This window comes from Amblyraja radiata, chromosome 4 (assembly GCF_010909765.2).
Source record: "Amblyraja radiata isolate CabotCenter1 chromosome 4, sAmbRad1.1.pri, whole genome shotgun sequence".
Taxonomy (NCBI): Eukaryota; Metazoa; Chordata; class Chondrichthyes; order Rajiformes; family Rajidae; genus Amblyraja; species Amblyraja radiata.
This window is the reverse complement of record NC_045959.1, coordinates 48,406,596-48,426,051: the sequence shown is the minus strand read 5'-3', so window position 1 is coordinate 48,426,051 and position 19,456 is coordinate 48,406,596. Positions and strand designations below refer to the sequence as shown.

General features: G+C 41.9%; 1 protein-coding gene across 2 annotated transcripts in view; it reads left to right on the top strand.

Annotated features, from left to right (window-relative positions):
* c4h8orf34 (chromosome 4 C8orf34 homolog) overlaps positions 1-19,140 on the top strand; it is a 240,062-nt gene extending 220,922 nt beyond the window's left edge. Inside the window, exons 13-14 of one of the 2 annotated variants that reach the window (XM_033019357.1) lie at positions 2,511-2,608; positions 18,621-19,140. In XM_033019357.1, coding sequence (XP_032875248.1) covers positions 2,511-2,608; positions 18,621-18,633 — 111 coding nt within the window. In that variant the 3' untranslated portion in view covers positions 18,634-19,140. The remainder of the gene's footprint in view (positions 1-2,510; positions 2,609-18,620) is intronic. The other variant, XM_033019358.1, reaches the window with a different exon arrangement.
* The last annotated feature ends 316 nt before the right edge of the window (positions 19,141-19,456 follow it).

The window sequence follows — 19,456 nt, the reverse complement described above, 5'->3', positions numbered from 1 at the left end:
CGTAGGCAATCTCCTTTGCATTTTAATTGGCTCATTGGAGTTTTCAGGACCAAGGAAAACCGACCGGTAATATTAAATGCCCGCTAAACTTTATTAAATGTTGTCTGGCTTCTTATAAGTGTCCCCACCCCTTCTCTCCCCTTCTCTCCCCTTCTCTCCCACTCTCTCCCTTTCGCTCCCCCCTCCGCGCTCTCTAAAGGACTTACCGTACAAGTCAAGTCAAGTCAAGTCAAGTTTATTTGTCACATACACATACGAGATGTGCAGTGAAATGAAAGTGGCAATGCTCGCGGACTTTTGTGCAAAAAGACAAACAACCAAACAACCAAACAAAATCATAACACACATATACCTTTACATAATAAATAATGGAAGGAAAAACGTTCAGTAGAGTTAGTCCCTGGTGAGATAGGCGTTTACAGTCCGAATGGCCTCTGGGAAGAAACTCCTTCTCAACCTCTCTGTTCTCACCGCATGGCAACGGAGGCGTTTGCCTGACCGTAGCAGCTGGAACAGTCCGTTGCAGGGGTGGAAGGGGTCTCTCATGATATTGTTGGCTCTGGATTTGCACCTCCTGATGTATAGTTCCTGCAGGGGGGCAAGTGAAGTTCCCATAGTGCGTTCGGCCGAACGCACTACTCTCTGCAGAGCCTTCTTGTCCTTGGCAGGGCAATTCCCAAACCAGATGGTAATGTTCCCGAACAAGATGCTTTCCACCGCCGCTGCGTAGAAGCACTGGAGGATCCTCGGAGACACTCTGAATTTCCTCAATTGCCTGAGGTGGTAAAGGCGCTGCCTTGCCTTACTCATGAGTGCTGAGGCGTGTGATGCCCATGTCATATCCTCGGAGATGTGGACTCCCAGATATTTAAAACAGTTCACTCTATCCACAGAATCCCCATTTATCCTCAATGGAGTGTACGTCCTCGGATGATGTGCCCTCCTAAAGTCCATGATCAGCTCTTTCGTTTTTTTGATGTTCAAGAGGAGGCTGTTATCCTGGCACCAGAGTGCTAGATCAGCCACCTCCTCCCGGTAGGCCTTCTCGTCGTTGTCTGAGATCAGGCCCACCACCACAGTGTCATCAGCAAACTTAATTATTGAGTTGGAGCTGAACCTAGCCCGTACACTGTGGCAGCCGTCTTTTACCTTCCTGTTCATCGCGGGTGTGAATTTCAGAAAGCGTCCCCACTTTACCTAGCCCCGGCCTTCGCGATGTGTTTGTGTTTGTGTGTGTGTGTGTGTGTGTGTGTGTGTGTGTGTGTATGTGTTGACGGTCGATCCAGCTCGCGGTTTCATCGCTGACAGTCGATCCAGCTCGAGGTTTTTCAGGCGAGTGCCCTCGAGCTTGAAGGTCGAAGACAGTCGCTGAAAAGTCGAGTTAGTGGGACAGGCCCTTTACATTGCTTATGAAATAGACGAGAATGGTTACATGACACAACTTAAAGAGGAGAGGATTATTTTCAGCAACCTCAAATTATAAAACATAAAATATTAACTAATATTAATTTCATTGGTATTGTGGAATCTTTGCACTTAGTAACTAATTGTAACATTTTCAATATCCTGATAATTTGATAGGTATTTCAACTGTCAACTCTGATGCCCTCTACAAAAAAGGACAGAGCAGACTCTTTTTCCTCAGAAGGCTCAGATCCTTCAATGTGCGCAACGATATGCTGTACATGTTTTACAATACTGTGGTTGCAGTGTCATTTTTTACGCTGTTGTCTGCTGGGGTAACAACATCAGTGCTAAAAACAGCAAGAAGTTGGTCAAGCTGGTAAAACGAGCTAGCTCAGTGCTGGGGGGGAGAGTGGACTCTGTGGTGGATGTGTTTGAGAGGCGTATGAGGAGCAAGGTGCAGGTCACCCTCGGCAACTCCGGGCACCCCCTCCATGAAATTCTGGAGGGTCAAAGAGCATACGGAGCAACAACCGGCTCCTCTCCCTGCGCTGTAGAATGGAGCGGTTCAGGAGATCCTTCACCCCTGCAGCCATTAGATTTTATAATACTGACCGCTAGGCTGAATGGGGATGCTTTGAATTTTTAATAGTTAATTATTGGGTCTTTTTAAGTATTTATTGCTTTCATGTATTGTCCATATTGTATTTTATGTATTTTCTGTCTGCTTTCGTTCTGAATGTGTGGGTTTGTTGGTTGTTGGCTTCTGGACATCTGAATTTCCCCGAGGGGATCAATAAAGTATTTATTATTATTATAATTATTATTATTATTATTATTATTATTATTATTATTATTATTATTAAATGAATGTATTTCCTCTCAGCATTTGTAATAGTATCATTGCTATCTATTGAATAAAGGTGAACTGAATATTGGTGAGGTAGATGTTATGGATGATTCTCCTGCATTTTCTTTAGTTTTGAATTGGTCAATTAAATGTTCTATACAGTATTCAATTAAGATGAAAAGCCAATGTTTTGATGTTACTGGAATTTATTTTTAAATTGTACATACGTTCTAAGGTATATTTTAACTTTTCCTAGGATGAATCTTTTTCACAGTTGTTAGCTACGCGCCAACCATGGACTCTACCCAGTAATGCAAACGATGAAGGTGTGGATCGAGATCAAGACAAACGTGAGTATGTATTGAGGTTGATGGCCTGGAATACATATCAACATAGATGCTTGTTTACATTGCTATGAATGCTAGTGGTTCAACAACTTAACAAAGTTGTCGAAAAATGTCCATGTATGTGACCTTCGACCTTATAAGGAGGACCAAATGAGTTAATGAAACAAACGAAAAAGCTAAATCTAAGGTCACTGTGCAAAGAAGCAGGATTTACAATATTCAACAAGAATCACTCTTCTCCCACATCATTCAGTGGACTTCAGAAACTAGGACAAGGCCTGCAACAATCAATCAGTACTCCCAACATGTGAGTAATTGATGGCAAGTGCTAATTCTTCCTGCCGCTAAATGATCACAGTATTCAAGTTGACAATATAGTGCTGGCTACTTCTGAGATCCAATTCCATATCGCTGGCATCCGATCAGCATTTCACGATTGGTTTACAATGTGGCTGCTCTGTACACTTTCAGCAGCCACCCTCACCAGTATGGCACAATTCACAAGCATTGTGCAGCAAATTTGAGTGCTGTGCCCAAACAACAACTGTCTGGACATATTTCAAATGAAGCATTATATTAAGGTCCATTCTCAGTGTACTGGTGATCACAAAAGCTCTTTCCACACTCTTCATATGATCAATGGGCCTGCCCCACTTGGGCGATTTTTCAGCAGGCTGCCGGTGACTGTCATGTTGCCAGCAGTCACCTGAAAAACCGGGAACTGGGACGGTGACTGTCAGAGTGGAACACACACACACACACGCACGCACGTGCATGCACACACACACACACACACACACACACACACACACACACACACACACACACACACACACACACACACACACACACACACACACACACACACAGCGAGGACCAGGGAAAGCGGGGGGAGCGCTGTCTGAAATTCACACGGTGCAAAGCCAAGGTGATACAGACACACACCGCGATGAGCAGGAAGGTTGGCACTGTAATTAAGATGGCTGGCACAGTGTACGGTAAGTCCTTGACTGAATAAAAATTTTCCAAATGTCTCTCCCATCTGTGACAAATGTGCATCTCAAAAACGCCACTATAACACACTCTTTTGTCTCCTGTACAAAACTTCAGAAATTCTGGAATGACATTTTTGGAACTTTTACAAATCTATTTAACACAAAACTGAACCCCAATATAGAACTGATTATCTTCGGATCAATGGAAGACGGATGTAAACTAACTACGTCTCAAAAATCTCTTCTTAACTATGGCTTAATAACGGCAAAAAAACATACTTAAATTTTGGAAAAATGCAGCCACACCAACACTCAAAATGTGGATTACAAATATGTCTGAAATGTTACATCTTGAAGAAATGAGAATCCTCCTTTTAGGCAAAACAGACCAATTCTTAATGATTTGGTCTTCTTTTATCGACTTTTTACAAGCATATGGTGCAACACAACATTAGAAATTAAACGTTTCAGAACCGGGTGAAGGGTGGATAAAGATATTAAATAGGTATATCTCTTTCAATCTCTTTATTTTTATTCCCTTCCTTTCTCTCTAACTTTATTTTCTCTTCTCTTTTTTCCACTCTATCCCCTTCTACCTTTTCTTTGGGCTTTCTTTACTATCTCACAAACTAACACTATCACCACGGTTTATGATATTCTTTTCTTCTCTATCATGGCTTGTCTCATTTTCCGTTAAATTTGAAACACGAAGTTGTACATGAACTGTAATATCTCATTATTTATTAGATACTTATGTACTACACTATTGTACTTCTAATAAAATTTAAAAAAATAAAAATAAAAAGAACAGGAAGGTTGGCGCTGTAATTAAGACGGCTGGCACAGTGTATGGTAAGTCCTTTAAAAGAGGGGGGGGGAGAGGAAGGGAGAAGGGGGGAAAAGGAGTGGTGACAACTTTTAAGAAGCCAGACAACTTTTAATAGGCCAGTGATACACAGCTGTGAAGTTCGGCGGACATTTAACATCCTTGGTTCTGAAAACCTCGGTTATCCTTGGTTCTGAAAACTCCTGCTTACTTTTTTTTTTCCCAATGAGCCAATGAAAATGACCGGTCAGCAAAGGCGATTAACAAAAACTACCTACGACTACCTCGACTACCTACCACTACATGGCGACCCCACTACAACTGCACCTACGACTACAGGATTATAGATTATCTCCATGGCGACCAATTTTGGTCGCAGAAAATGTTTCAACATGTTGAAAAATTTGCAGTGACCATACTGAGGCCGCGACTAGTTCCCAGAATGCGGGAACTCCTCACGACCATGAAGGATACTTACCACAGACCACCAGTGAAAATGTGGCGAGCGCAGAATCTTCTGCATTCGCCTAAAATGTCGCCTAAGTGGGACAGACCATAATGGGTTTTGCTGGTTAACATGACTCTTCAGCAAACACCACTGAGAGATATCAAATGGCGATCAGTCTAAAGCCCCTGTCCCACTTTCACGACCTAATTGGCGACCTCTGCCGAGTTTGCCTTGACTCATACTCGCAGCATGGTTGCCACGAGGTCTTAGGAGGTCGTACGAGGTCTTCATAACTCTTCCTCATGCTCGTGAGTGGGCTCCGCTACTCGTGGCCTCAAGTAGGTCGCGGCATTATTTCCAGCCTGATAAAAAAATGTCCACGAGTAAAAAAAAGGTCGGCATGGAAAAAATTGACACTTTTTACTCGTAGGTAGGTCGTATGTAGGTCTTAGTAGGTCGTGATGGTAGTCGTATATAGTCATAGGTAGTCGTAGGTCGGTAACTGGATCGAGAAAAAAAAATGCAAACATGACATCATTTTATCATGTGAAAAATTTCCAATCGTAGCTAGTCGTAGTTGGTCTTAGGTGTGGAAGACTGACGTCGTGGGGTGTCATAGGAGGTCATAGACATAGTCGTAGGTGGTCATAGACATAGTCGTAGGAGGTCGTAGACATAGTCATAGGAGGCCGTAGGAGGTCTTTTACTCCTGCGAGTCAACACGACCTTGACATTTTTTTCAACTTGTCTTGGGTCTTCTAAACTCGTGGAATAGGTCGTCCAAGTGGGACAGGCCCTTAATTTGGTATTCATGAAACATTTTTCAACTTTGCTGCTACATTCTCTTAAATAGCAGGTGATTGCACTTAAAAGCAATTCATTGCTGGTATTTTTTTGATGCAACATCCCAAGTGCACTATCTAAATACAAGTTAATTATTTCTTATAGTCATTTGTACAATAATTTTAGAAAGATGACATTAAACTGGAGAAGGAGCAAAACAAAACATTTTCAGAAGAAGGGTCTCGACCGGAAACGTTGCCAATTCCTTCTCTCCATAGCCTCACCAGTTGACATTAGACAATAGACAATAGGTGCGGGAGCAGGCCATTTGGCCCTTCGAGCCAGCACCGCCATTCAATGTGATCATGGCTGATCATCCCCAATCAGTACCCCGTTTCTGCCTTCTCCCTGACTCCACTATTTTTAATAGTCCTATCTAGCTCTCTCTTGAAAGCATCCAGAGAACCTGCCTCCACTGCCCTCTGAGGCAGAGAATTCCACAAACCTGAGTTTCTCCAGCATTTGTTGTCAACCTTAACATATTTACAATGGTGTTACCAGTTCTAGAGGATTTGAGTAATAAGGAGAGGCTGCAAAAGCTGGGGTTTTTTATCCCAGAAATGTATGAGACTGTGAAGAACTGCGAAGAGGTTTATAAAGTAATGAGGGGTAAAGGTCAGGTAAATAGCCACAGTTACCCCAACCCCGCTAAAGTTGGGGAGCTCCTACTTAGAGGACATAGATCTAAAGTGGGAGGAGAAAGATGTAAAAGGGACTTGAAGGATATAATTTTCCCAGAGAGGATAGTTCGTGAACCAGAATGAGCAGCAAATGGAAGTGATACAGGCGGATACAGTTATGATATTTAAAATAAAAGCATTTGTAAAGGTTCATGGATAGGAAATATTCAGGGGGAAATGGGCCAGGCACAGGCAAGTGGGATGAGCGTGGTTACTCAGCATGGTTGGCATGGATTAACCATGGTGGCGCTGCGGTAGAGTTGCTGCCTTACAACGAATGCAGCGCCGGAGACCCGGGTTCGATCCCGACTATGGGTGCTGTCTGTATGGAGTTTGTATGTTCTCCCCGTGACCTGCGTGGGTTTTCTCCGAGATCTTCGGTTTCCTCCCACACTCCAAAGACGTACAGGTTTGGAGTTAATTGGCTTGGTAAATGTAAAAAATGTCCCTTGTGGGTGTAGGATAGTGTTAATGTGCGGGGATCGCTGGTCGGCGCGGACCCGGTGGGCCGAAGGGCCTGTTTCTGCGCTTTATCTCTAAACTCAACTAAACCAGCTGTATGGCTTTTTTTAAAGCTGCATAACTCTATGACAAGAAGAAGGTTTTGGGAACATCTTACCTTATAATCAACATTATCACCATCACTGAAATCTCCAGCAACAATATCATTTCTCATTAGCAGAAATTTAACGACATCATAGATGCTGTCTCCATCCTACAAGTCATCTCCTGATTATGTAAAGCTCACCATCTAACAAGGCACAGGTGCAGAGTATGTTGGAATAATCTCCAATTGCCTGGCTGAGTATTGGCACAGTTACACTCACCATCTAGAGCAAAGCATCCATGTGCTTGGCTGCTTATCTAGCCATTATAGACATGTATTCCCTCTCTTGGTAGCCCATGGTTGCAGGATGGACTGCAGCAATTCACCATGACTTATTTCCTTCCAAATGCATAAATTTTACCTAGAAAGCTGTCCTTCATCACACCTTCACTTGCTGCCTTACAAAAGTGCAAGTGCAAGATGGTTTGCATTACATTTCTGTTAGCAATGGGAAGAGTCAGTAGATAGGAAATGAAAGTTGTTTTGGGCCTGCTCCATTGTATGTCGTATTGTTGGTGATGTGTTTATCTCACAGTGTAAATGAGCATATTTCAGGCCAGTGGGAGACATTGCAGATTGCAGCGCATTTAACATACAAGTACAGTGCCCTCCATAACGTTTGGGTCAAAGACTCATCATTTATTTATTTGCCTCTACTTCACAAGTATTGAGATTTGTAATAGAAAAAAAATCATGTGGTTAAAGTCATTGTCAGATTTTAATAAATGCCATTTTTATACATTTTGGTTTCACCATGTAGAAATTACAGTAGTGTTTATACATAGTCCCCCATTTCAGAGCATCATAATGTTTGGGACACAGTAGTGTCATGTAAATAAAAGTTGTCATGTTTAGAATTTTGTTGCATATCCTTTGCATGCAATCATCTCTGGTGATGCTCTGCCAGGCATGTATTACAGCCATCTTTAGCTTATGCTTGTTTTGGGGGCTAGTACCCTTCAGATTTCTCTTCAGCAAATATAAGGCATACTCAATTGGGTTCAGATTGGGTAATTGACCATTTTTTAGCTTTGACAAACTCCTTGGTTGCTTTAGCAGCAGTGGAGCAAATGAACCATCGGCCAATGAGTTTTGAGGCATTTGTTTGAACTTGAGCAGATAGGATGTGTCTATACACTTCAGAATTCATTATGCTACTACCATCAGCAGTTGTATCATCAATGAAGATAAGTGAGCCAGTACCTTCAACAGCCATACATGCCCAGGCCATAACACCCTCACCACCTTGTTTCACAGATGAGGTGGGTTTGCTTTGGATCTTAGGCAGTTCCTTCTCTCCTCCATACTTTGCTCTTGCCAGCACTCTGATATGTTAATCTTCATCTCATTTGTCCACAAGACCTTTTACCAGAACTGTGGTTGCTCTTTTAAGTACTTCTTGGCAAACTGTAACCTGGCCATCTATGTTTGCGGCTAACCAGTGGTTTGCATCTTGCAGCGTTGCCTTTGTATTTCTGTTCATGAAGTCTTCTGTGGATAGTGGTCATTGACAAATCCACACCTGACTTCTGAAGAGTGCTTCTGATCTGTCGGACAGGTGTTTGGGGATTTTTCTTTATTATAGAGAAAATTCTTCTGTCATCAGCTGTGGAGGTCTTCCTTGGACTGCCAGTCCCTTTGCGATTAGTAAGATCACCAGTGCTCTCTTCTTCTTAATGATGTTCCAAACAGTTGATTTTGGTAAGCCTATGTTTGGCTGATGTCGCCAACAGTTTTATTCTTGTTTCTCAGTGTCATAATGGCTTATTTGACTTTAATTGGCACAACTTTGGTCCTCATGTTGATAAACAGCAATAAAAGTTTCCAAAGGTGATGGAAAGACTGGAGGAAAGACTAGGTGCTGAGAGTTCTCTTATACCTTCATTAAGGAGGCAATTAATCACACCTGAGCAATTACAAACGCCTGTGAAGCCATGTTTCCCAAACACTATGGTGCCCTGAAATAGGGGGACCAAATATAAACACTGCTGTAATTTCTATATGGTGAAATCAAAATGTACAAATATACCCTTTAATAAAATCTGACAATGTGCACTTTAATCACATGTGATTTTTTTCTATTACAAATCTGAAATTGTGGAGTACAGAGGCAAATAAATAAATGATGGGTCTTTGTTCCAAACATTATGGAGGGCAATGTAAGTCTATAGTAAAAGGTTCTCATAAAATCAATAAGTGTTCTTCCCTGTCTTACGATATTCATACTTTTATCATTTTCCGTGTGTATTTTGCAAAGAATCTTATGGTTTAGTGAGGCTCATGTAATTTTTGTTTAATGGAAAAGGAAATTAACCATTCAATAATGTATTTAATATCATTGTGATTTATCCACATTTGCTGCCCAAGGACCATCTTACCCACTGAACGATGGTGTTGAAAGTGAGCAGGAGTGCATGTGCTGCAGCCTGCAGAATAGCAATTAGTAACTCAAGTTGCATCTCACCACATCCAGCATGTTAAATGCCTGTTAGCTCCAGACCCAATCGTTACAAAGCTTCTCTGGATGCCTTGTGATTATAACATTTAACATACTTCAGCTCTTTCTGTCTGGGACTGGAGCAGTGCAGTCTCCAGGTGAGCTATGACTGAGGATTGAGTTGCAATTTGTCCCTAGCCTTTGAATGGACTCGTTTTCACTCCAGGGAGGGCAGATTGCACTTTGCCCAGTGTTATGTATGATGGGATTTCTTTCCTAATTTTTCCTTCCTTCTCTTTGGAAATCTATCCTCGTAGGAGCACCAGTTAGATCCAAACCCTCCCGGTACAGAGAAAATTGGGCATAAGCCAGTGATTCCATTTATTTTCATTCAACGGTTGACCAGGTGTAGAGTGGATATGAGTGATTAGACTACAAATCGAGTGCACCTCTTGCATATTCTGCATAAAAATATCTATCAATTAAAGACCCGGCTGTTGGCTGCTCCATCACTTGCCTATTACATTTTAAATAATTCCAAACCTTCCAATTGTATGCTCCCCACATGTTGTCAATTAATTGTACAATTGAACAACCTTTTATACTATTCTGACAAGATTGCTGATAAACTGTCGCATCAAGATTAAAAAAATTTAACCCTGCATTTATACCAAAAACAAGAAAAAATAGTAGAACTATTACATTGTAAGCCTGGTACTTATTACAGCCAATTATCATGGTAAATAGAGCAATATTGAGCATTAAAATGTATGTGCTTGTGCAGTAAAATATTAAGCACACTGCTTCTTTATTTAACTGGATTATTTGGAGGAGGCATTGAATGAAACCTCAAAGCTTCCCGAATCAGTGGGAGGAAGCCAGAGGGAGAGACACCTTGATCCACGTTAGCCTCAACATACCACAGAACCATTTACGCTGAAGGAACTTTGGCGATTGTAAGTCCTTCCATCCACCCTGCTGTTGTTCCCAGTCAGCTCATTAACACGTTCACTAACGTGCCAAAAGTGCAGCTTCTATGCAACAAGTGAATAAAAGGCTTATCGAATGGTGCTGGAATTTACGGCTGTTGAGAGGTTTTTGAATGAAGGTTGTGACTGCAGGGACTTTCACCCAAGGAATCCAGAGAGAGTAAAACTTGCAGTAACTGACTTATGGTGCATAAGGCAAATGGAGAAAAGAGCAGGTGAGTATCATTTTTCTTCCAGTCAAGACTTTGGAAATGCTTTTTTGTTTTGACTGAGAAACGTCTGGATTCCCATATCATGGACTTGGCTATGAAAAGAAGGATGCTCAATTAGCAGCACCCCTATGAGAGACGGTGACTTCTCTGCCAATCCAAGATGTAGAAGGGTTATACAGAAGGGAGCTTCCTTCATATGCAGTAACATCATGGGCATCTTTCCCTGTTGAAAAATAATTAGAAAACCCAGAGGTTGATAGCTCGGCCCACGTTGCAGCTGTGCTTCATTTTGTTCTGCTTTGTAGCTATACATTCATTCGGGACAGTGCTGCGCCATGATTACCGTTCTAGACACAGTAATCAGCCACAGCTCGGCTGAAGCATGTGCACTGCACCTGCCCAACGGTGTAAAGAGGAAGCCAGGAAAACCTGTACCATGATCTCATAAGGATTTTGGAAATGGGGTTCAGCTCACAAAACTGGAATTAGCTCAACGTGCATTCTTGTTGTTCCAAAAATGTTTCTGAGAGGAAATATCTGGCATTTCAAAGAAATTGCTCAGAAGGGAATAAAATTTGGAACCTGGCATAGATATCACCTTGTTCTCACACGAGGTGAGATAGGAAAGGCAATATTATGAATAATGATTCCACAATATGTGGCTTGATGAGAGGCACCCCACTCCACTGCCAACAGTGATTAATAATATCTGATTATTATTTGGGGAATGTACAAATGAATATGGTTTCATGGCATCTTAGTTGGTATATGTACAAAGCTGGTTGCCGACCTCATGATGTATGCGGATGCCAGGAATAATGCTTGCACTGCATACCTTTAAATCATGATACGAGACTAGGTCCATTTCAATTTTTGGAACAAACTGTATGATTGCATTGATGTGTTGGGTCTAGGACAGATCTTCAGAGATATACATGCCCAGGAATTTGATGTTTTTTTACTCTCTCCACCACTGCCATTAATGATGGCAGGCTTGTAGATCCTCGGTCTTCCTCTTCTGAAGTCAACAATCAGTTCCTTGGTTTTACTGACGTTGAGAACAAGGTTTCTTGTTCCGCAGCCGGGAAGCCGGGCCCATTCTTCGCTGGGAGCATCGTGCCCACTACTCGGTAGATAGGGGTTGGAGAAGGTATATGGCATGCTTACATTCAAACGATGGTCAGACTGTGTAAAAGTTGGGAAGTTATGTTGCAACTTTACAAAATGCTAGTTTGGATGAATTTGGATTATTGTGCACAGTTCTGGTCACCATACTATGTGAATGATGTGGTAGAACTGGAGAGAGTACGGGGAAGATTCACCAGGATGTTGCCTGGATTGGAGGAGTTTAGTCATGGGGAGAGATTGGATAAGTTGGGTTTGTTTTATATGGATCGAAGAAGGTTGAGGGGTGACCTGAAAGAGGGATATAAAGTTATAAAAGTAGGAAATGGAGCAAATAGTTTGAATTGTTTTGCCCATGGAAAGGTATAAAAAGCAAGAGGTTTAAGAACAAGGTTTGAGGTTTAAAAACAATGTGTTTAAGCTGAAAAGGAGTTTTAAATGAAATCTGAGGGGAAAGGTTTTACATACTGTAGAGTGGTTGATGTCTGGAATATGATTTTAGTTTGGAGATACAGCGCGGAAACAGGCCCTTCGGCCCACCAAGTCCGCACCGACCAGCGATCCCCGCACATTAACACTATACACACACTAAGGACAATTTACATTTGTGCCAAACCAATTAACCTACAAACCTGCACGTCTTTGGAGCGTGGGAGGAAACCAAAGATCTCGGAGAAAACCCATGCGGTCATGGGGAGAATGTACAAACTCCGTACAGACAGCACCCACAGTCAGGATCGAACCCGCGTCTCTGGCGCTCAAAGTGCTGTAAGGCAGCAACTCTATTGCTGCGCCACCGTGCCGCCCTGATGCTGGAGGAGGTGGTGGAATCAGAGACAATCAGTCTTTTTTAAATTAAGTTATTTAGACAGGCATTTGAATAGGAAAAGAAAGGCAGAGAAGGATAAGGATCTAATGCAAACAAGTGTAGATGGACAAAAATAGTTGGCAAATAACCTATTTCTGGACTCTATGACTTGAATGCCCAAGTGTCCATTATATTATATATATGTAATATCCAGATCCAATTTAGCAATCAATATTATTCCATGATTCAGTCACATTAAACATTAAAAGCATGCAATGTACAATCAAACATGTATAACCTGAAGCTCATAATTTACAGCTACAGATTTTCCCCAGGTACCACTATAAAGAATTACATTTAATATAGTGACACTTTGTCATAAATGAAATAGCAAAAAACCTGAATACAATTTGTGCTCCAGGTGATTCAATTTCTGTCTAAGGAAGTGAGTGAAATTAGTGGACTATTCACTTGTTAGAAAGCAATTATGTTTCGTGATCACAACTTAATTTGTGATTGAAGAATTCTGCGCACATCTGTTAGGTTTTAAAGGAAGTGGGTGTTTTGTTCAAATGTAATGCTCAAGGTGAATACTGTCTTGGACAGATTCAATCATTGTGGAAAACTAAGGTAATATGTATGAGATGTTCGTATTGAGTGCTTGTCTTCCATTATTGTTTTCATATAGCTATGCAAACATTAAAAATAATGCAAATTACATACAGCGGCATAAGATTGGTCAAAGCAAGGGTTTGTGCCAAGTGTAGCACTAATGTAGTTTCAATTGCGACGGACAGGGCGGCACGATGGCGCAGCGGTAGAATTGCAGCCTTACAGATGCGGGTTAGAGATGCGGGCAATGCCAGAGATGCGGGTTTGATCCCTACCACAGGTTCTGTCTTTATGGAGTTTGTACGTTCTCCCCGTGACCATGTAGGTCTTCTCGAGATTTTCGGTTTCCTCCCATGCTCCAAAGACGTACAGGTTTGTAGGTTAATTGGTCTGTCTTTGTATACTTGGTATCAGTGTAAATTGTCCCTAATGTGTGTAGGCTTGTATTAATGTGTGGGGAATGTGTGTGTGGGGAATGTGTGTGTGGGGAATGTGTGTGTGGGGAATGTGTGTGTGGGGAATGTGTGTGTGTGTGTGTGTGTGTGTGTGTGTGTGTGTGTGTGTGTGTGTGTGTGTGTGTGTGTGTGTGTGTGTGTGTGTGTCTGTGTGTCTGTGTGTCTGTGTGTCTGTGTCTGTGTCTGTGTCTGTGTCTGTGTCTGTGTCTGTGTCTGTGTCTGTGTCTGTGTCTGTGTCTGTGTCTGTGTCTGTCCCCAAACTGCAACCCAACCCTCCCTCCCATCCTCTGCCTACTACTCCGGCTCAGCCCCCGCTCAGGCCATGGGGGGGTTGAAGTCGGTGTTCGTCACGGTGGGCACCATGAGTTTCGATGAGCTGGTGGAGAAGATCTCCTCCCAGAAGGCCGTGAGGGTGAGTTATCTGCGTAGCGCTGACTGAAGGAATCTGTGCACGCACGTTTTTTAAGACTTTTAAACCTCGATAACATTTACACTATACCACCAATCGTAACGTAACTTGTTGCACTCGCAGCATAGGAGAACGGCGAGTAACATGGCGAAAAATTGTAGCGCTATTGCGTACCATTTCTGCGTAAATAGAAAAAACCCTCAAACTGGAAGAGCACAAGATCAGAGTATTAGTTACGTATGGATAGATAGATTGGTGTTCTATTATTCTCCAAGGTTAAAATTTATGTTGTGCTTTAAATGCAAATATTTTATGCTTTCACATTACAGAGGCTAATTGAATAATATATATTTTTTTCTTCATTCATGAGATCTGGTTGTTGATGGCCAGGCCAGCTCTCATTGCCCATATGAAATAACCCCTTGTGAAAACTGCAGTTGAGATGCCTACTGAACACACTTCATTTCATATTGTGAAGGTACTATCCACAGTGCTGTTCCTCGATTTTAACTTGATGTTGATGAGAGGTGGCAGTATTTGTCCGAGTCAGTGGGGTGCATGTTTGGAGTGGTCCTTAGAAGGAGCAAGGTGGAAAAGGTGGAGGAAGGATTATTTTAAATGGTGAATAAGTGCTGAGTCTTTTGGGAGTTGTTAGAGCTGCATTCATCCAGGAAAATATTCCATCAATTCCTGACTTCAGCCCTGTCAATTATGGAAAGCCTTGAGGAGGCAGAATGCAGAGCCCTAGTTTTATACAAAATATACTTGGGCCATTTCCCACATTGTCAGATGGTTGTTGGTGTTGTGATTCTACTGAAATAACTAGAGTGGTTCTGGAACATAAATCTTGAACACTGCAGCAGGTTATTTTCTGTGCTCTTTATCTGTGTCGTATCAGTGTGTTCCTCTGTTTAACATCCTCCTATTCGCTGTTTGCTTTCCCAACATGATTCACAATTGCATATGGCAAGAGGGCAGAACTATGTTCTGTACTGTTGGTTGTGGGATTATGTGGCTCCAAAAATGGGTTACTGCCACCACTGATTGGTATCCATTTGGTTCTGGTTGTGCCTTCTTCACATAGGTGGCTCATTGTTATACCCGGTTCTTCTCCCGAATGTTTTTTTACACATCATATAGCCTGATTTGATGGCAAGGGTCGAGTGGGGTTGTGCTGGTTTGGAAGGACACACTGTGGTCGAAGGGAATGCTGCTGCATTTAATGGTCCACATGGCTGCCCAGTTACTTGCTGTATCAACTCTGACTTATTAAGGAAATGTAGCAATAAATTCTAGGATAATGGTTCTGTCCGGTGTAATATAAGTCAGTAAAATGATTAAAGCAGTTACTCATCGTGGCGTATACAGTACATGTGTGTGGTTTTGAATGCAGGGTTTACCAGGTGGTATGATTTTTGATGCAGAGTTCTAGACATTGCTGTCAATTGACATTTGCTATATTTCAATAAAAATAAATTCTGCTGAGAGCTCTGTCTGTGCTATTTCTAATAAACAGAAACATAAAGAGCTGACTGATACTACGTTAGTGTTAAGTTTGAAATTTCACTGCTTTGGGGAATAGCATGGCAACATCTAGTATGAAGTTAATAGAAAACATGATTCTCTAGGTAGAGCAAGATGAAGGCAGACACAGGGCATGGTGAATGTGTTAAGGGCCTGTCCCACGAGCATGCAACAACATGCGGCAAGCATGACCAAACTGGAAGCGGGGGTTGTGCGGAGGTCGAGTGATCCCCGTACAGGGCCGGTCCCACCAGCATGCGACTGCATGCGGCGAGCGCAACCAAACCAGAAGCGGGGGCCGCGTGAGTGACGTGAAGTTCGAGCGAAGTCCGCGGGAAGTTCGCGCGTGACGTACGGCGTCAAGACGCTGCGTATGCCCGTCGAGGCGGTGCGTACGGCCTCAATGTGGCTGCGGGCCGTCAGGCCGTTGCCCCGTGGAATTTTTGAACACTGTCAGTTTTCCAGAGCCCCGCGTGATGTCGGGACCAGCTCCACACAACTCCATACGGCTCCAGCGATCGAAGTGGGACCGGCCCCGTGAGGCTGTACGGTTCAAGCGACCACATTAGGTCGCGCTTGCCACATGCAGTCGCATGCTCGTGGGACAGGCCCTTAAGTGAGCTCAAGATATATGAGCAGTTACAACATTTTGGCCTGAACATAGAATGAGGAGGAATATTCCAAAGGGTAAATTATATAATTGATGATTTGGGTAAGGACAGGGAATATAGTACCATGGTTATGAGCAAAACAAGGAACTGTTGCTTGAGGTGGAGCTGGAGACATAGGAGACAAAGGTGAGCTTACTGGTACCACAAACTACAGACAAGGTTTCACATGAGGACACAGGGAAACCAAAATAGATATTTTTTAATTGGTAAGTATGCAATTATAGCCTAGAAACGGACAGAAAACTGGTAAGACTGAAGCTATTGGCAAAGAGGTACAAATTCCATCACTTTATAACCATATAACAAATAACCATATAACCATATAACAATTACAGCACGGAAACAGGCCATCTCGGCCCTACAAGTCCGCGCCGAACAATTTTTTTTTTTCCCTTAGTCCCACCTGCCTGCACTCATACCATAACCCTCCATTCCCTTCTCATCCATAAATTGATAGTTCCAGGATTGCTGTGTGCGTGAACTGATGAATGAGAGAAGTCGGGTGAAACCATTTGATAAGGGTGAGCATTCCAAATAGCTGCCAGCATGGAAATGATGCGTAAAATGTGAGTCTTTACTCAGGGCACAATTCCCAGGGGCAGTCAATAAACAAAAGCCCACAGAGCATGATCACCGCCTTCCCAACATAGGGAAACTATAAATGGTTACATGTAAAGTATGTGAAGCTTATGGGAACTAGGCATAAATGTTATGGGAACATTTATGCCTCAGTAATTGACACAGGGTAGGTGCATGTTTCTGAAGAAAGTATTTGTTACTAATGACTGCGGTCCCCATTTTCCTGTGATGGGTCAATCCTGCAGGAGTACTGTACATGTGTGGAATTTATTAATAAGGGAGTGGAAATATATGCATTGAATAACTTTTATTGAATGCACCAGGAAAATGGTCAGGACAGTACATTTAAGGGCACTTTATAGATTAAGAAGACAACTATAAGTATATCCTTATGTTTGTGTTACAGTCACCAGCTTCTGGTTACAAGTCATTTGAACTCGCCTTCACACTGCCACACTGACCTGTGTGTGTTTGGCATTCTCCACTGCTACAGGGAGGCCAAATGCAAAATCATATTCTGCTTGGGTAGCCTGTGCCCCAATGTTCTGAACTTTGCATTTTCCAATTTCATGTAACCCACACCACTGATGTTCTCTCACACACACACACACACACTGTACAATCCACACAATTTTCTTCTCTTTTTGTTCACCTTTCCCAACTGCTCTCTCCTCCCCCTGCCTGACCCAAATCCATTAGCCCATTATCCCAGTCCCCTCATCTGGGTCAACATATCAACCAGGAGCCTCTGATCCGCACCCCCTCCCCCCTCTGCTCTCTGGTCATAGTTTCCCCTTCCCTCTCTTTCCCAATGCAATATCTCAACCTGAAATATCTACACTATTTTTTGCCTGTGCTGATGCCACTTCACCAGCCGAGTTTTTTCCAACAATATGTTTTTGTTCTAATTGTGCACCACGATGTGAATCAGAAATACCTGAACAAAGCAGTGTCAGATAGGTATGCATGGGAACAATGATCCCCCTTCACCCATGAGTTATGGGGAAGGCGGACTGTTGGGCTGCCTGTAAAGGCAAATGGACTCTTATTGTTATAAGCCAGAGGTGTGCATCTCATTGAACTATGGCAGCAGGGAAGGCCCACCTTACCTGGTTATAGCGGAAAATCAGCAATAACAACACCATTTTAATTAAAGCGTTATGAGGGGAAAAAAATCAGCATCTGCATGGAAGGTAATGTTTACATTATAACGTAAGAGGTCATTCAGCCCATTGGGTCCGTGCTGGCTCTCAAACCAAGCCCATTCCACACTAATTTTCCCTGTAATCCCATCTGCACATCCTTCACTCCCCCCACCGTTTGACTACTTACTTTTACATTATAAATAAGTCTAATGTGTACTTAGAAATGGCAGTAATCTATCAACCTTCATGTTTTGAGGATGTTGTGATGAAACTGGAGCACCTGGAGGAAACTCATGAGGTTTCAGGGTGAACTAGATTTCAAGGAGAACATAGATCGCTGGTGCTGTGAGACAGTAGCTTTATTATCTGTGCCATGCTGCTGGGATATTGTGCAACAATGCTTCTAGATTTTAAAAGTTGTAAATCGATATGTAATTCTGTTGTTTGGCTGAGATAGAAATTTTCAGCAGAATAGCACAAACAAAAATCCCGAAACATGCAAATGAAGTGTTGTCTTTGACACTCCAGCTTGGTCAGTTCTAGATATCACCAGGCAATCCTAGTATAGTTGTGATTGGGTCTATGCGTCTTTCAGTTCAACATTATTACATATTTAGTACAGTACAAATAATCTGTGCTTTTGTTTTTTTCCAGGTTTATGACCTGAAAGAGTGACTTCCAGATTTCACACATGTTACACAGCAGAACACAAATGGAAAGCCTGAATACCTCTGCATTGAAGTGAAACAACACAATTTTTATATTTTTATAAGGACAATGGTTGCAATGAGAAATTATAGGAATATAATAGAATATTGCTTTGCACCATTACTATTGTAGCTTGTTTGCAATGAATCATTTAAAATAATTCTGACAAAAAATAAAGTTATGTTATGAAGGTCATGCATGTTTCATTGAAAGTATTATATTTTCAGTGTATTTTTATCAAACATTTGTTGTGAAATCAAGTGATTGTTGAACTTTTATCTTAGGCAAATCATCAGTTTCAAATGCATGAATACCTGTTAGACAAAATAGAAGGATTCTTGCTTTCGAGCATTTACAATACACTGGATTTTATTGTAGCTTTCTGATTGTTGTGATGGGTTTTCTCTTTGGCTTGGATCAAAAATAAACAATTACTTTTACATGATTAAAAAAACTTTTAGGAAAACATTGGATTTTATTTCATCAATAATGAAAGATTTCTAAAAAATCATATAAGCAAAATTGATTGAAATATGGAGACATTTAATGCAATATCCTTCATCATCAAGAATAACATGATGAAAATTATTTTCCCTTATGAACTTGTCGTGTCACAAACCTTGCAAGTGCTTAATGCTGTCTATTATTACTTTATTTTCCCATTCATTATAAAATAGGTCCATATCTTTATTGACTCCCTAACGGTACTGGGGGTTCAGTATTGATGTGGATAGAGAACTGGCTGGCAGACAGGAAGCAAAGAGTAGGAGTAAACGGGTCCT